The 18,589-nt window shown below is 36.7% G+C and overlaps 1 protein-coding gene across 1 annotated transcript; it reads right to left on the reverse strand.

The window, feature by feature from the left end:
• Positions 1 to 5,803: 5,803 nt before the first annotated feature.
• COPS5 (COP9 signalosome subunit 5) lies at positions 5,804 to 18,582 on the reverse strand. Its single transcript, XM_068672044.1, has 8 exons — positions 18,344 to 18,582; positions 18,039 to 18,273; positions 15,262 to 15,390; positions 13,987 to 14,052; positions 12,422 to 12,507; positions 10,056 to 10,167; positions 9,130 to 9,278; positions 5,804 to 6,207 (listed from the first exon to the last, which is right to left on the reverse strand). Exons 1-8 carry the CDS (start codon positions 18,508 to 18,510, stop codon positions 6,123 to 6,125), a joined length of 1,029 nt encoding a protein of 342 aa, XP_068528145.1. The 5' UTR covers positions 18,511 to 18,582; the 3' UTR covers positions 5,804 to 6,122.
• Positions 18,583 to 18,589: the final 7 nt, after the last annotated feature.

An 18,589-nucleotide genomic window follows, 5' to 3' on the forward strand; every position in this document is an offset into this window, starting at 1 on the left:
GATCTGAAGTAGGATTCTCATCTAGTGGCATGGAGTATTAAACAATCATCTGTGTACTCTCCAGTATGGCAGTAATTTGGCCGAGTACAAGAAGTCCTTGTCTTCAAAACAGCTTTTGGAAATACCTGTATAAAATCATAGATGGCTGCAATTCTCACAATTCTGGATTGGAACATTGAACTGAAATTTATTTCTGTGGACATAAAACACCTTAAGAGTCTTCTTTGGATAAACCCAACCCAATTCCCTGTGCTGGGAAAGTTTGAGAAGCACTAGTTTTGAGCTCTTTCCTCGCAGTGCCTTCTTCTTAGCATCCTTCCACTGGAGGTTACATGATCTTCATTGGGTAGTTGTCATTAATTGATTTTACTCCTTTCATGATCTAATTTCTGTTTGGGATTGGGTAACAATTTTGTTCATACTGACTGCTGATATCAACAGAACTGTGCGAACCTAAGCAAAACCTAAGCTAAGAGAGAAAATTTCTGAAGTCACTGAAAGTGACTTCTCCTATGAAGACAAATTGAGGGAGTTGGGGTTGCTCAGCCTGGAGAAGAGAAGGTTCTGGAGAGACCTTACAGCAGCCTTCTAGTACCTACAGGAAAGCTGGGGAGGGACTCTCTGTCAGGGGGTGTAGTGACAGGACAAGGAGGAATAACTTTAAACTGAAAGAGGGGAGGTTTAGATGAGATGTTAGGAGGAAATTCTTCACTCAGAGGGTGGTGAGGCACTGGCACAGCATGCCCAAATAAGCTGTGGATGCCCCATCCCTGGAGGTGTTCAAGGCCAGGCTGGATGGGGCTTTAGGGAGCCTGGTCTGGTGAGAGGTGTCCCTGCCCATGGCAGGGGGTTGAAATTGGGTGATCTTTAAGGTCCCTTCCAACCCAAACCATTTTATGTTTCTATGAAATAAAACAGATTGCTGTTACAAAAGTTTCTGAAATGATTCCTGCAAATACAACTAAAATAAAATTAAAAGAGGTCCAACACCAGCATTAAAATATATTAGAGCCTGGAAGTAAAAATGAAGTTGTTAGAAAACTATCTTTGTTATAAGCATCTTTATGATGCTTACTGTGCGTCTTTATAAACACTGTATCTTACCTCCAGTAGAGACTACAATGTTGATTTGGGAAATGCAAGATTCATTCTCCAAACATGAGCAAAATAAATGAAAATGCCCTTTTAGTTTTCCACCATAGAGAAAATAGCCATTAATTGTGCTGTCAATTTAGCACCAGACAGAGCTGTCAGAAGATAACAGATTTCCAAATATTGTTATGAAGTTTGATAGATAAATTAAGAAAAGAAAGTAAAACTTACTATATGCTGCTAATATTCAGAACAGTCAGAAGATGTACTGGTATCTCAGCATTATTTTGTCAACCACTGTAAAGCAAGTGAACGTGAGTATTCACACAGTCATTCTTCTTTGTTCTTAAAGAGATGTAAGATGTTATCTACATGTTACTTGTTCCTGGCTTTTATATAAATATTTATGTTAAACCATGTTGGCCGCTTTGAGATTTTTACCTAATTGTCATAGGATTTTTTAAAAAGGAAAAGGTAGGTGTTCCACCAAAAAAACAAACAAACAAAAGTAGTATAACGAGGAGCTGGTTTGGTGTTTGTATCACAATACAAAATGCACAAATCTCACTTAAGTTGAGGGAATATCTGCCGATTTAGTACCTCCACATTTCTCCAATTATATCTCCAGTTTTGTGGGACTCAGACTGACAATATCTTCCTTAGGAACAGGTTAAAAATACAAGCTTCATTCTAACCTCCAGTGATGTGTAAGTGAATGCAACTTGCCTCTAGCTGGAGAAAAAAATTCAGATGGTTGTAATTACCAAAGATTGCATGCCATTAGATGCAGGCACATAAATTAATTTCAGTTTTTAATAAAGTAATGCCACGGCAGCTATACACAAGCCCTAAGGTAACTGTGTCTAAAGCAAACAGAGAAATTCACACAGGAAATGATGGACGAATTGCATAGGAGTTGAATGCATGTTTCAGCTGAAAATTAAGAATTCCTAAAACAATATATTTATAATCCTCTCAAAGGGCTTAAGCACTTCCTATCCAAGATAATCTAAACAGACAAACTATGCAAAATAGAATAAACATTCTTTGCTAACAGTATTTTTGAGAATTGAGGTGTTTAATATCAGGCCAACTGGAGATGTGGCGATGTTTTTTAGTACATAAAATGACAATACTTGCATATCCTTTTTCATCTGTATTTTTAAAAGGCTAACGATCAGTCTCATTTCATGGAGAGGAAAACAGACACTTGCTCTGGCAAAAACGCTTTGCTAAAGTTTATGCAATCCTGGTTTGTGAGAAGTCAGGAAGAAAACCCAATTCTCCCGAGATGGAGTCCTGTGACCTATCCAGTGGACCATGCTACTTCCCAGAATACTGTAGTTTTCAGAAAGCCCTGTATGAAGCAATTTTTCATAATTAAAAACAAACCAAACGTCACAGCAAATATTTCATATGTTAGAAGTTTCATCTGAAGGTCAACATTAACGTTCCTAAATTACATATTTCCTTATGGATATTATTCCTAGGCTCTGAAAAGTAAAACTACAGCTCATAAAAAATACACCCTGAGGAACAAGTTACTTCATTAATTCCTTAAAGGTTTAGCATAATTGTTTTTAACTCCAGAAAAATCCTTCAACCAACTGGAGGCTCTCTGATGTCTGCTCTTGAAGACTTGACACAAGCTGAAAAAAAAAATCCTACATGCATGCAATTAATCTTATATATTATCACTACATATTTTAGCAATTTTCACCTCCTAGGGACCTGCACCCTTACAATAATGCTAGCTCAACTCTTTAGTATTGAAATTTTGCCTACTTCTGGATTCTTGAAACCATTTGCTTTTATCGTTTTATCTTAACCTAGTTTTACAAAATCTTGTATATTAGGATTTCAATAAATGGTTTAAATATTAACATATGTATATTAACATACGATGTTAGCAGCATAATGAGAATCCAATTCTGGTTTGGACTCCTTGGGGCACAAAAATAAAAATAGAGAAAATAAATGATATGCTTATCAAACAGAAAATAACATACTGAGCTTATTTTCAAACACTGACCTGAAATAAAGATCACCAAAAAAATCACTACACCCCCCAACACAAAAATTTACCAAAGGGGAGAAAATAAAGGGAGTGACTAATGCCTGAGTATACTTACTGTAATTTTAACCTAATTTGGTTAAAATAGTAACATCAGCAATTAACTTTACACATTTTTTCCTTTTTAACAACAATCATCTTTTGTTTAAAAATAATTGAAGCTATAAATGTCTGTATATACAATACCATAAAAACTCCAAATAACCCTCAGAACCCAAACCGGTCCTATTATCTTGCTGCTGCCTAGTAAGCTGGTTACACTAACAATTGGAAAATAAAAAAAATACTTTTCTACAAACTTGTGTGAGCAAATTGCAACAGAACTGGCATTATGGTTCATACTAAATTGAGAAGTGCTATGGAAGCACTGCGTGCCTTGCAGCAATGTACTACTGCTGTGCAAGAGGGATCCAGCGCCCAAGCTCATGGCAACTTAAAAACTTCAAAGGCTATTACTACATCTGTAGGAAGTCTGCCTCACTGCAATTTCATGAAGGACAAGACAGGCTGAGATAAAAACAGAATGTCCAAAACCAGACACAAAGCTTTACAAAGACACAAGTGCAAGAAAATTAAGCTTGGTCTACTCAATAGGAAGATTAAAATGGCTCGTTCATATTTAATCTGAGATTGTATGCATAAACTACCACTGTATCATTCTTGAGAACACCTTTATTTCTGATTTTTTTCTTCTAAGTCCCCAAACTTCTTGTTAGAATTATGGTATACTTTCTATGCCTGAATGATTCTCCATTGTTTAGGATCTCTGTATGTGTGAACACACTTGATTACTCACTTGTGGTAGCCATTTTCAATAAACAGAATTCTGATCTCAGTAGAAGGCAGAGTTCAGAATATTGCTAGCATTAATGATGGTTGATCAAAGACAAGGGAATTCCTGAACACTGCAGAAATGGTCCTATACAGGCTGCAGGTAGAGCCAAACTTGTGGATAATTGTAAATTTGGTTGTAACACTGTATGCCCAGCAAGTAACAACACAACTTTACAGGCAACTTTATCTACATCAGCATTTAAGGGAATTAATATTGCTATAGTTAATAAGACAACTTGATATTTTAAAGCCAGCTGTGACTAAAAACGTTCCTTGTAAGCCTGTGTGTGTGTTAAATTTCAGCTTGTGGCTATTATAAATGAGGACAGTTTAAATATGCCTAGTAGACTAACATGAGATTAAGCTATTATTTTATATTTCAGGTAGCCACTAGATGTATCCAAAACTTTTGGACAATGTTACACAGAGAATCCTACAAGGTGATAACCCAGATTATATTTCCAAGTAGGTATCTATCTCACAGAAGTTGGATACTTTATGAAGTATTCACATTCAGAGTGGGACTATGGCCGTATACTACAATTTAGTCTCAAAAACACCTACGGAAGAGAGAAAGTAGGGAAAATTACTGGCTAGATACATTGCTGTGTCTTCCTTCAAAGGTACTACTGCGGACTTTTGTATTATGCTTGCTTGTATAGAAGGCTGTTCTTGCCATTTCCAGAAAAATTAATAACCTTGAATATTAAAACACCAAAGCATTCTTCTCCTGCCTCCCCACCACCACTGCCATGCTGGAAGAAACATAAAATCATCCTTGTATCAAACTGCACATCTGATAATTATCTGAGCTTGACTTGCTCTGATTAAATGTATTTTCCCTAAACTGTTAGATGCTGCTGCTTTAAAACTCTTGATGAATTTCTGCTTCAGGGTATCTGTATTTCCTTGCTGAATGATGTTTCCATTGTATAACTTGCATCTTAGCTTCAAATACATTGGAATCCATTTGAATGAAAAGCCCCAAATGAGTAATAGCTATTAAAATTTCCAGACCAAAACAAAAACAAGACCCACATCAAGGCATAGTTAAGGTTGAAAAGGAATATTAGTTACTGAAGGTATAAAGCATAATGGCATATTGTATAAAGCATGTTATAAATTATCCCAAAAGTAAACATTCCAAAAAACCCAGGAAACTCAGGATTAAGGATAAAAACTTAAAAGAAAACCAAACATCTTGAATTATTGAAATGCAGTATGGAAACCTCCAAAACAAACTTAGATCAGCCCTGCAGCGGCACCATGTTGTAAGGCAACAATTATGATTAATGCATTTTAGTATCTGTGGCCCTAAATTAAGCTAACTCATATTTCAGATATACCAATTTTTCTTCTTGGTCCTTTGCAGGCAGCAAGTGACTACAACAAGCAATAGATGGTAAGCAGGAGAGAAATGGTAAACTTCTTGGTAGTTTCATAATTTTACTGCCTACTTGTTTGTAGTTCATATCTAGAAATATAAAACGTCCATCATAACTGTGAAGCAAAAAGTAAAATATTGTTGTATCATGCACAAATGTTTCTTCAGGGTGAGAAGAAACCATTTCTGGCTGGGCCAGGAAAGCTAAACCAGGAATGGCTCCATTAAATTTAGTATCTTGTTAAAAGATCATCAGATGGGATTTCAATTCTTAAAATTAAACATAGGAATGAAAATCCGAGACGCATACTTCTAATAATGCATAGGTTACCCATTTAATTTAAGTGGACAGAACTTTTCTACAGAACAATAAGAAAAAGATTAATGTTTGCCAAAAAATTCAATCCCCCAAACACTCGTTCATTTTTTAAATTGTTTTATTGCAGTTGGATAATGCAGATAAATACCTAAGAGCAAAATCCAGTAAAAGTCACATTTATTTTAATTTTGGAACAATTCTCCAAACTGGTTGTGTTTTATGATAAAGAACAAAAAGTTAAACTACATTTCAGAACATTTTGTTCTTTAAAACTGGTGAGACAGGTGGGAAATATTAAAGTACTACAAATTAAATGAACAATTTTCCACTCCAGCTCTGTTTCCCAAATTGAACAAGTCCAAGTGAAAGAAACCATGACTTTTTCTGCTTTGGAGATGCATATCAGCTGGCGATGCACTTCAAGCTATATTAATTTGATTAAAAAGTTTATCCTTAATAACCTGAGACATCAATCCATGTATAGCTTCTATGGTGGTCTTGCAGCTGAAAAACAAGCATAAATTCAACGTTGGCTAAACACCGAACTCCACTGTCATTTTATTTGAAGATATTCAGCTGTTTTGGAAGTTCAGGGTGCCCATAACCCCATGAATCTTCCCAACCGCCCAGAAAGGAAAAGTCACACACAGCAATTTAGCCATTGTTGCCAATAGCTTTGAAAAGCCAACTGACCAGCTCTAGACACGCAAAGACCAACCCCAGAACACTTGTTTGTCTAGCAGTTTAGGACATCTCACATGAACAATAGAAAACGAGTGCTGTGGTCATCTGAACAAAAAATTCCCCAAAACACTGGGGGATGAGAGCTACCAGCTTCTACTTGAAGGCTCTCCTTGTTCTCTACCGTATCTCCTTTGCCCAAGCACAGGCCAGTAGCACATGGTAACCAGAGCTTCTCTGAGAAACCGTTTTACAGGAAGCATTCAAGGAGAGTTCATAAAGCTCATCAGGTAAAACATGTAATATGTATATTTTTCAAAAAATAAGAAACACAACATTAAAAAAAAACAGCTGAGAGGATTCCTATTGATCCAAGTTTAATTCAATGCCTGGCTTAGTGAAAAGTACTGTCAAGGTAACAAAAAATATCTTGAAATACAATAGAAAATTACAAAAGATGTATCATCCCTGAAGGCATGAAGAACAGGGAAAAATGACTACTGGACAGATCAAGCAATTCCAGGCAAACGAGGCCAGTTTGGAAAACAGGTTGGCCAGTGAAAACTGCTTATAAAACTGCTCTCAGTAACATATATGTACAGAAATAGAACATTTCATATAGCCAAGTGTAAGTAGCTTTATGGTAATGTCTTGCAATATTTTCCCCTAAAACAAGTACACCCAATTTATTCAGCTTTTAGCAAACTTTGCAACCCTATCTACCCTCAGGGTAATTTAGGTGTCAATGAATCAATTATTCTGGTGCCCCCACCAGGCTACTCCTGGCTTTTTTTTTTTTGCTTTTCTTAGGACAAATAACTTTATATTTTCAGAGGAAAGATTATTAGTTTGAAGAAAAACGTGCATCCTTAAAACTGTTAAAATTAATTCTGGGAACTACAGTAGCCTATGTTACACAGGAAAGCAGCACTGAAGAAAGACAACAGCAATCTTTTCCAGTCTTACAATTTATAAACTAACTAGTAAGAAGAAAAACGGGAAAGAAAAACGTCTGCAAATGCTGCAAGAAACAGTAATGATATAGGGTGATGCAAAAATACTTTTTAATTTCTTAAAATTTGAAAATAAAATGCTGTCAATCTTCTGGGACACCATATAGATGAAAATCAAAGGCAAAACACAGTAGCAGCTCTTTCCTTCTATTATCTTTAAAGTGTTGCTATTGTAACTGTTTCACAGCAGGAACTGGAAAGTATCACTTAACATGAGTTAACAACACCCCTAACTTCACTGGAAGGGTGCTCTGCAAGTGAAGTTGTCTAAATGGGTATTAGCTTCTACAAAGCAAAAGAAAAAAAACAACAAAACGCAAACAAACCCACCAGCTCAACCATGTCTGTTGGAAAACTTGTCAGAGCTATTAACTTTCCACAAGAAGGACACAGAACACCCTGGCACAAGAGCATCTCTGATTCCACTTAGTAATGACCATACTACATTTGCGTGCATTCCCCCCACTGCCTACGGTGAAACAAGCCCTTGACCAACAGCAGTGTTTCAGACTCCTGCTCTTGAAGGCAAAGTCTGTGTTCAGCTGAGTTGTATTGAGCAAGATCTTCCTAGATCTGCCCAAAGTTTAAAAATCAGTCTCTTTACATAAGCATTCCTTTTTTTTTTCTCCCTTTTTTTTTCCACCCACCATTAAACTCACTACTCATCTGGTACCTCAAAAACCAGTTTGTACCTTAGTAAAGTTTGTACTGTGGCACATACTGCCAATGTGAAGGAAAACAAATAAACAAACATCAAAAAAACACAATGAAAATAAAATTATTCAAGATAAAAGGATGAGGAAGAGCACCAGAAACGTCCAAATCTGAAAACTGGAACCTCCCAGATTTTATTCAATTTTTGCTGTCTGTTTCAAGTGATTCTATAGAGCTGTTCCTTACTAAATTGAATCATATCTCACACTGAACATTTTTAGGAAGCATGCAGGTGAGTCTTATGTATTCCTGCATTCTCCATAGATGGCCCACATATTAGCAAGTACTTTTTGGTTTTCGGAGTCTAGAATATGCCAAATACAACATTGTTAACAGCCCAAGATACTGTATGACTTCTGTTGGATATTACTACTCCTTGTTAAAAAGATTTTACCCAGTAAAAATGGTGACTATAATATTATATATTCTAGGCACGTGTATCACTTGACTGTTCATTTGGAGAGAGATGTATTTGTGAGAAGCCATTTATGTTCACTTTTATACTTCAAAACAACACAACAAACAAACAAACAAAAGATAATTACAAATAAGCATGAAAGGAACACGAAGGGAAAACACTGATTTCTTTGAAATAATGCTCTTACCCTATGATTATAATTTCATTAACAGACAAAAGATGATTAATTTGGCGTCAGGCAAGGTAGTGAAATATAAAGGCTACAATTTCTGTAACTAGCTTACAACAAACAAACAAACAAAACCACAAAAAGCAAAAAAACACCCTTCCCTATCTGTTGGGAAAAAAAGATGTAATAAGAAAAATGAAAAAAGGGCAGTTCTTGACTTTTAAATAAAAGTATTAGAGAAGTATTTTCTTAAACCTTCAAAAATAACTGGTCCTATTTGGAGTTTCTCATTCTTATCTAGAATCTAATCATTCTTATCCATAATCTTTTAGGTTACAATTTAATTGGTAGGTTAAAGTTAAAGTCTTGGTTATAAAAGTTTAAAACAAAATAACACTTATTTTTTAGAGGTAATGCATTCATTATCTTACCTGTCTCTTGTTGCTTTAGCAAGTTTGTCTTCTGATTTCTTATCATGAGTTTCTAAACCCAGCATAAAGCTGCCCCGGCCAAGCTGAGCTTCTGACTGTTCTAGTTTTTCAGACAAATCAAAGACCTGGCCAGTGGTGTAGTCAGCATTCTTAGGAGAAAGAGAGCAATAAAAATATTTAATTCTAAGCTATAAATTCAAACATTTATATACAAAACTCAACAACACCTGGAAAGAGTCTGAAGTACTGCACGTATTAACTTGTATCTGCAATTTCAGTACTACAGAACACGAGTGGTACATGAGTGGTGGCTGAGAGAGCAGGAGCTGAACAGCTGAGAAATACTCAGACTGAAATTGGCCCCCACCTTTTACCCACTCCCTAAGTAACGGGACCAAGAAAGTGAAAGTAAAACAGCTGATTTTGGCTAAGAGAAAAGTTTTCAAATTGGCTTTTGCAGATGGAAGGTTTTGATGCTGCACTGTTCCACTGAAGATCTACCTTAACTATTTCTCTTGCACCCTCATTTTAACAGTTCTATCTATTAGGTATTAAAAAAAAAAAGCCACAGAAGAAGTATTTACTTATTCACTGACATTATTTTATTTTATTCATTACAGTGCTGTCACATCATGTAAGGTTAAAAGGTAAACACTTTGTCTTAAACAAGATAAAGTCTAAATTTATACAGAACTTAGCAAAATTAGACGTAAATTATTCCCACCTTTTAAAGAGCAGATATAAGGAACATTTAAATATTTATAATTAGGGAAACCTTCCTTTACTGCTTAAATGTGACAAACAGAACCTTGATGTGGAATCTATATGACCTATCAGTGTCCCAGTAAGCATTTTATAGTACAGGGTCTGGCTTTCAGCACTAATGAATTAAATGTATGCACAAAATAACATACTATGGTACTTACAGTAAGCAAACTTGAAGAACTGAGAGTGTTCACCCAGTACTTGTTCCACAAAAGCTCAAGCAATTTACGATCCAAAGATGATTTAAAGTAAGAGACTTCTAAAGCATAATACCTTTAAAAACAAACATGCACACAAGATAAGCTTCCATGTACCTTGTTTGGCTCTGACACCCAAATGACATCCCTCTGAAAAAGTCCTTATCAGTGGCAAGTATCTGCAGAAATTCAAAGCACTAAACAATAAGTTACCCCCAGTTCCAATTCTAACTCTATAAGATTGTCTGTAAGTACTTCATTTATAGCTTTAATGCAGGTTTACACTATCCCCATGCATACATTGTGTTCTACTTAGGAGACTGCAAGTGCTTTTATTAATTTCCTAACAACTTCTTGTACAATGCAATGATGTCCCATGCTTGGGGTCTTCGGTATAGATTTTTTTTTTTAATAGATGACTAATTTTATATATCTCACCTCTAATTACATTAGGGACATTTGATAACAGTAAATGTTACTAACAGACAAATAATCTTAAGTTCTATCACAGTTATTTTGAAAGTCAGGCTTTACTGATGCTACAGAATTCACAAGAAATGACAAAGCAGATAGAAAGCTGAGTCATGCAAAATCACTTATGTAGGCGAATTACAGCAACACGAAAGCCACATGTTAAATTTTATTTTGATTAGGAAATTCAGAAGGGCAATAACAGTCCTATTACATTTCAATTTCTTTGGAAAGTTCCTTTGCTTGACATTTCTCTAAGACATTCCATCTGCAATAACAATGCTTTACGATCTACCAACACACTGCATTTTAATATTTCTGTGATAGGAAGTCTTAGATAGACTATCCTTCTGTGATAGATAGCCTTATTTCATATATGATAAGAAAAATGAAGTCAGTTGGTTCAAAGAAATGTGTGCCAGATTCGAAGTAAGAAATCCAATTCATGTGAGAAATAATGAAATGAACTTAAAAAGACTAAATGGAAGCGGTTTCATGTTGAACATTAAACACCAATTAAGGGAGAGAAGTTTGACAAAGATTATCTGGACTGTTACTATAAAGCAATCAGGAGTCACTGGCATTCCAAACAGACAAGCTTTAAAATATACCTTTTAAGAGAAGTCTGCTTTCCCAGAAACACTACCAACTTAAAAAATAAAAAATAAAAACAAAAATCAACAAACAAATGAATAATTTGTTTGTTAGACCACCTCAAATAAGGAAAGGATAAAACATAAGCTTCCTCTCATACATAGAGGTGTGGATTTATGGGCAATGCCATGCTTACAATGACTACTCTGAAATGACAGAAACATTACAGTTCAACAAAGACTTCTGTATGGCTGCTGTTTTATATTTTTTTCAAATTATATAGGTAAATCAGTTCTCATTTAAGTTAATCTCTTCAGGGTCAAACTCTACATGAACTATAAATGCACTGAAGAACAGATACCCATGCACCAAAACCATGAAAAAAAATAGGCAACAGCCTACAAGACATGCTAGTGTCAATGAGATCTTGAAGTTTTCTGTACACAGTTGCTTAAGCTGTACTGCTTGGCAAACATCTGAAGACAGAAACATTCACTTCCAATGCTCTGTCATTGGAAGAATCAGTCCCAGCTTTCCCTGGCTGTTCTTCCCAAATACTTCATCTTCACTGTCTGCCTCTGTTTTCAACCCTACCAGAGCCTAAACAGCAAGAATGTGTGTGCTGCCACAAGTTGGATCAGATCAGGAAACTGACCTGGCAAAACAAGTGTCTTGCCAAATATGTAAATGTATGTATGGAGTAAGGAACACACAGCTGGGGACAGAAGAATGGTTAAAATTAAACTGCCTTTTCAAGGAAACTAAACTAGCAGGACAGACAAAGCAGCAATGCTTCCTGTTGCTGATGGTATCTGTGAAGCAGCTCCACCTTCCAACACTACCAGAAACACGACTGAAAAACTGCAGCCATGTAACTGTAGGATAAAGAGTTGCACTGCAGTTGCCACCGCTCAGAAGAGCATCAAGATAAGTCTACCTAGTCCTACTGCTATATCTACAGCTGACCCTTTCCTCCTTGCCCTAAGAAAGCACCACCACTTAAAAGTGTTCAAGAACCAGCTGCTAAAGCTTTTAACCAGGTTAAAAGTAACTTCATCTTTAAAACGGTTCTCCTTTTAAGCATCTTTGATAAATGACAGTTACACTTTTCCACAGAACCAACACTGCTAAAGCAACAAAAAACTTCAAGATTTGAAACACTCCAAGAAATGCAGTTTTCCATAATGAATCACTAAGCTAAATATATATATATACACACAAAAAAGAGAACTTGTGCTGCAGTTAGTAATTTTTGTGTTACTTACTGTTTACAATGTACACCAAAGTCTTCTATTTTATTAAGTGGAATAGTTTGGTATTCAGAGGGACCTTCATCTGGAGGCTTATACCCCTAAAATTAAATAAAGAAAGGGCAAAGATGATACAGTAAGATTGGGACTTCTCAAAATGACTAAGCTCTTTGAAAGCACTTCACAAAATTCTCATTTATGCAAAGGAAGATACTTTCCTAAGGTAAATGAAATTTCTCCCAGTTGGGGGAATTTGGGATTTTCTTGGATTTCAAGTTTACAGTTGGCTTTGATAGAAGTTACTGTATTTGCAGGTCTATTGAAAAGCATGTTGGAAGCAACCTGGTGGTCATAGTTCAGCTTTTTCTGACAGGGCATGTTATGATTAGATCATTTCTTAGATCAGAGAAATAAAGAGTTTCTAAGATAAGACTTCTCTACCTATTCTTGGAAGTGATTTCAATCCTCTTTGGAAAGAAGATAGAAGGTATGAGAAGAGGGAAAAACTATGCCTTGAATATGCCCTAGGGATACCTAAAACTTCAGTTACTTATTTAGTCAAAATAATGCCGCTCACAGCTACTGATTAGGCAGGAACTGATCACAAAACACTCCTTAACAAATACCCCTCGTGCATTTATAAATACCCTCTGTGCAAATACAAAATGTGCATTTTCTATATAGGATTTGGTTTTCAGGCACAGGATTCTTCTCCACGCAAATACTCAAAGCATTTATGAAGTGTTTTTGCCGATCGAAGTAAATACTACTCTGAATCACAAATTGTTCTAGGGAAATCTTTTGTATATTTATCAACACAAAAATAATGCTTGAATGCAACTGGGAACCTCTCATAAACATTTTGTTAATTACAGTTTTACTGAATGACAGACTAACATTCTTGATAAGCCAACGATAACTGGAAGTTTGAACAATACAGCTGAACTTTATTAGACTGAAGTAAAATAGCACGATTATAGGAGTCAGAAGTATCAACAGAAGACTGCAATTGGAGATCTAGATCTCCACTATTTATGTGATTTCTTATTTTTTAGCCCAACTCTTCCACGTTAATTAACCTCTTTTGTACATTACTTTGTGAAGATTCATGGTATTTATTTAAAAGATTTAAGTAGAAAGTTTCAAATGGTATTTTTCTAAAATGAAAAGCAAATTACAACACATAATATCAAAACTTGGTAGCATGTTTTAGGTCTAAAAATGATAGAAAAATATTAACAAATACTTAAATGAATGTCACCTAGAACTATATCCATTAAAAAACTTGTATATTAAGGTATATAATTTTAGGATAACTTTCTTATCTAGACATCTATTTGATTTAAGGCTGCCAAAAATCTATGAACAACATAATAGAAGTCAACCTTTCTAATGGTAATCAATATCCAAAGGCACACAATAACCAGCATATCAGCGTGTCTTCTAGAATGAACAATGATATATAGCACAGCAAAGTAAATTGAACTGTTAGATGAACAAACCACTAATCTTTACAAACAATCAATTACTTATTTAAAGACAGTTTATTGACCACGCACTAGATTATTTTAAATATTTACCTTAGGATATGTCCTAAATGCGCCAAGATTTACTTTTCCTGCAGATATTGTTCTTGTTGGATCAATCTGTAAAAAATATAGGCAATGCTTGTTATGTAACATTTTATGAATTATTACAGGCATAAATTAATAGTAATTGCATTTCAGAAGCATAATTAGTGCAAATTGGTTTAATTTAGTCATTAACAGTACTTTTTCAGTTGGCATCCATTGATGTGAGACTCTAAACAGAGGGAGTATCAATGGCTATGGACCATTTTTTCAAACTCATTTCCTCTTTCCCAAACACTTTAAAGAAATGACACTTAGAGCAAGCAACAAACTGTAACAGAAATCCACATTTTAATCTTATAACCATTAGAGCTAAGAAAGAGCATTATGTAACCTACTGTATTTTGGTGGAAGAGAAAAAAGACTAATAATGGAGCCTCCTTGATAACATATTTATAAATACATAATTACTAATTACTAATAATTACTTCAACTTAGAAGTAATAAAAAAAAATAGGTCCCAAGGGAAATGTTCTGTATCTGTGAAATGATGTCATAAAATAGGGAAACATGGTGGAAATAGTTTTTAGGGGTGATCTATCCTTGTATCCTTGTCTAATGTAGTTCTACCATCAGAATTATATCCTTTCTTTCTTGCTAATTTCAGTCTTTTTTTCCTTTATTTATTTCCTTTATTTCCTTCAGTAGCAACAGTAGTCTAAGTCATACTTAAAGTAAGGTTTACTTTGATTTAAAATGGGATCTGATGCCTGGAAGAACTGAAGAGCCTGAAGGATTTCTTCAAATTTTTTCTTCAAAGACTTCCTAGAATCTTCTACCTTGTACTATGCCATTCATTTCATCTAAAAAGCATTTTAGCTTCAAAGTAACAGGACTCTGTGAACATGCTTTCCTCTACTCCTACAGAAAAGGCAACTAAGAGAACAAAAACAGATTTCTGTTTTATTGTAGGAGCTTGAATATGGATTGCTCAACGAATTTTTGCAGAAGTACCATCCTCACGTTAAGAGTAGCATATAGATTTTTGCAGAACTACAACATGTGGAACAACGTAGTGAAAACAGTCTCAAAGAACAAGACTACTAGTTTGACTAGCATGTGGCCAACAAAGCAAAAGGGTTGAAACTGATATAAGTGTTGGATCTAACACTTCCATCATGCAAACCACACACTACTAGACTGTTCATAGACAAAACCCCTAAAGTTATTCCCCTCTAAGCATAACTTGCTATGCAGTTTTATCAACTATCAGGCAGTACTTACAACCACTGCTACAAAGGGTTCTTGAAACTGCTGGTTAAGCATCTGAGTACTGACATCGATCCCAGAGAGCCAGCAGCCGTAGCCAGGGTGACTGTGATACCAGCCGATTGCATTTTCTAGACGACCAACCTAGCAGCAGTGAAGGAAAACAAATCCAGTGTTTATTTCCATCCTTTAAGTATCGGCTGCCCTCTGCTGGGCCTGCCAGCGTATTACAACACAGTAAGAATAAAAACTAGAATACACACAGGAGCTTGCTATGCTAACTTAAAATACTAAATACACAGCTTATTTTGCTGAATTGTTTTCCAGAAACCATACATTATGTAGTATTTGCTGTTACAGCTACTATATGCTGTTATATACTACCACAATACAAAGAATTTTAGCTCCAAGGACCCAGTAACAACTTCACTGACAGCTGAAATACAAAAGAGACTCCACATGCTGAGATAAGTAAACAAAGTCTTGTCAGCATGGAAATTTTTTAGGGTTGATACCATGCAAGTAATATATAATCTCATATAATGTATAGTAAATTCACAGAGAATAAATGTTCACTATTTAGTGCAACAACACATCTCAGAGGCATATAGTGAGATCATTGGCAGGTTTGAAAAATAGCAACTTACATAGATGCACATTTTTGACCACCAAAAGTGACAGAACTCATTGCCACAGTATGCTGTGAAAGCCAAAAGATGATTTCTTGAGAGTTTTGGGAGCAGAAAAACTCACAGTAGAAGTTTCCAAATAATACTGCTGGATAACTCTTAGATTATCCTCACCCCCCCCAAAAAAAAAACACAAAGCAAGCAACCAACCCACAACAACAACAAAACACACCATAGTTCATCAAGGAGAATGAACACCCATTGCACCTAAGTTTACTGTAATTCATTAGGATTTGTTTCCTGTCTGTTCAATACTGAGTTGAATGACGTTAGTCTGACTACCCTACATGCTAGTTCTTAACCAAGTGCTGTCTGTTTCAATATATCAGCTGCTTAATTTTGCCAAATACTAGGTCTGTCAGGATGAGATAGAACACACAAACTACCTACCGAACTGAACATTTATTCTGTTTTTGAAGTGGTGAATAATATTTATATTTTCTTGCAACTCTCATTTAAGAGAGTCAAAGAGAACAACACCACACTAATGCACATATATTATTTTTCAAAGCCAACTAACACTTTTTTTTAAAACCATGGCTATATCAGATCCTGCTGATAGAGAAGCAAATAACTGGAACGTTGGCTTCTGTAAAGTACTTATGCAGGGGGACATTATCAATTTGCAATCAAGTAAAAAAAGTTATTCCAGGCATAACTGCTTGCCAAAATCAAATGTGAACAGTCAGCATGCAAACTCTGCCAGAGCACCAGTAAAGCTGAATTACTGTATTTGCACACAAGTTCAATTTCAAAATAGTGAAACTATACGTGAAACTGCACAACATAAACAACTGGAAAAAAAATCTTATCATATGAGCGCTCCCACATAAGCATGCATGTTTTCAAAATCTAATGAAGTAATTGCATATACTCATATTATAATATATAGTTATTAAATTGAAACCCATTATTTCTACCTAAGAACGGGATACTACAAATACATCTTTAGATAAAAACACCTTTTCACATTCCATACTTTTCTGCAACAACAATATTAAAATCATGATGTTAAGTTTCCAGATAAACCAGATTAAATAAATTATTTTGAAATTTTCTCATAAACAGGGATGAAAACTTCCCTCCCCTCAAAAAAGCCCTAAAATATACTTTCCTTTGTATTGTTTACTTTTTTTCTGACATTATGATCCAGCCTAATTCACATTTATTTAAATATATTTAACTAGATATAAAGCTGTGAATATAAGTACAATTCTCCAAAATAACCCAAGTACTTGCTTCGTTATCTCCAGTGACTTGGTAAGAGTCCTCTAATTTTAGATGGTTTATAACACTTCTGCGATTAAAGGAAATCAGAGGATAAACTAGGCCTCAAACTATTTGAGCTTGGACAGTTAAGAGGGATTTCAATGCTTATTCATGGTGTAAGACTGCCCTGTAGTGGAGAAGCATACCAGTATCTGCACGTGAGATTTTTTATGGCATGCTCAGGCTTAACCTGACATGCCCAGGAGTACAAGGTGAGGAAATGGGGACAGACTTTGAGTTAATTATCTACATTTCTGAACTATAAATCTGGATAATTAGGTCGCACTGGAAGTTATTTATCCTTTCAGTGGCTTTTTCCTCCAGAACTGTGTTTTGTTTATAATGATAGAAAACAGCAGAGCTGCTAGGCAGTGAGACTTCGGAAAGCAAGAAGGTGCGAATAAATATCATCTTACTGATCTATAAATAATAAAATACTTTTTGCGATAAAATTACTAAGCTATATTTAATTCCGCAAACTGCTTTTAGAGAAGACACGCGTGAGAGTTTAGAAACACGCTCCCTTCTTGTTCCGTTGACAAGCCACCAGCCACAGAAACACCTTCTGAGCAAGATGAGTTGTGAGGAAGGCGTAACCCAGGTCCTGAGGAAGGAGTAACCCAGGTTGTGAGGAAGGGGCAACCAAAACCGTGAGGAGGGCAGGCAGTCAAGCACCTGCTGACCTGCTGATGAAAACCAGCGTGTTCAGGGGGCCCTGCCACAGCTCCCTGGCCACATTAGGGCTGACACAAGGTGAATAGGCCACCGGAGCAGCACGGGGAGCAGGCAGGGGCTCCCAGGGCACCCATGCAGGCAGTGAGGAGCGTCTTTTACCTGCTTGGCGTTCTCGATGTAGGCCGCCATGTACTCGTAGGCGGCCGCCTGGGCGTTGACGCGGGTCTCGGTGCCCTCCACCGGCAGGGCGAAGCTGTCCATGATGATCATGGTCTCGCCGTCCACCTTGCCCAGCATGAGCCCCATCACCTCCAGGTTGCCCCCGGACCTGGCGTGCATCACCATCTTGAGGAGGGCCAGCGCCGAGATCTTGCAGTACTTGAAGTAATGGTGGCTGAAAGAGAGGGGCGCTCAGACACAGCCCCAACCCAACCCCCGCTCCCTCCCCACGGCCCCGCTCTCACTCCTTGGTCCAGGGCTTGGCCGCCAGGATCTCCTGCTGCTGCTTGCGGTCGTACTTGTAGATCTCGTCGATGCTCTGCGCCTCCTGCATGTTGTTGGCCAGCTCCCACGTCTTCTGCGCCATCCCGCTCCCGGAGCCGCCGCTCCCCGCCCCGGCCGCCGCCGCCATCTCCCCCCCTCCCCTCCCCTAGCTCCCGGCCCGGCTCGGCTCGGCCTCCTCCCGGCCACCGGCGGAAGCAGGAGGCGCT

The sequence above is a fragment of the Anas acuta genome, chromosome 2 (assembly GCF_963932015.1).
Source record: "Anas acuta chromosome 2, bAnaAcu1.1, whole genome shotgun sequence".
Lineage (NCBI taxonomy): Eukaryota > Metazoa > Chordata > Aves > Anseriformes > Anatidae > Anas > Anas acuta.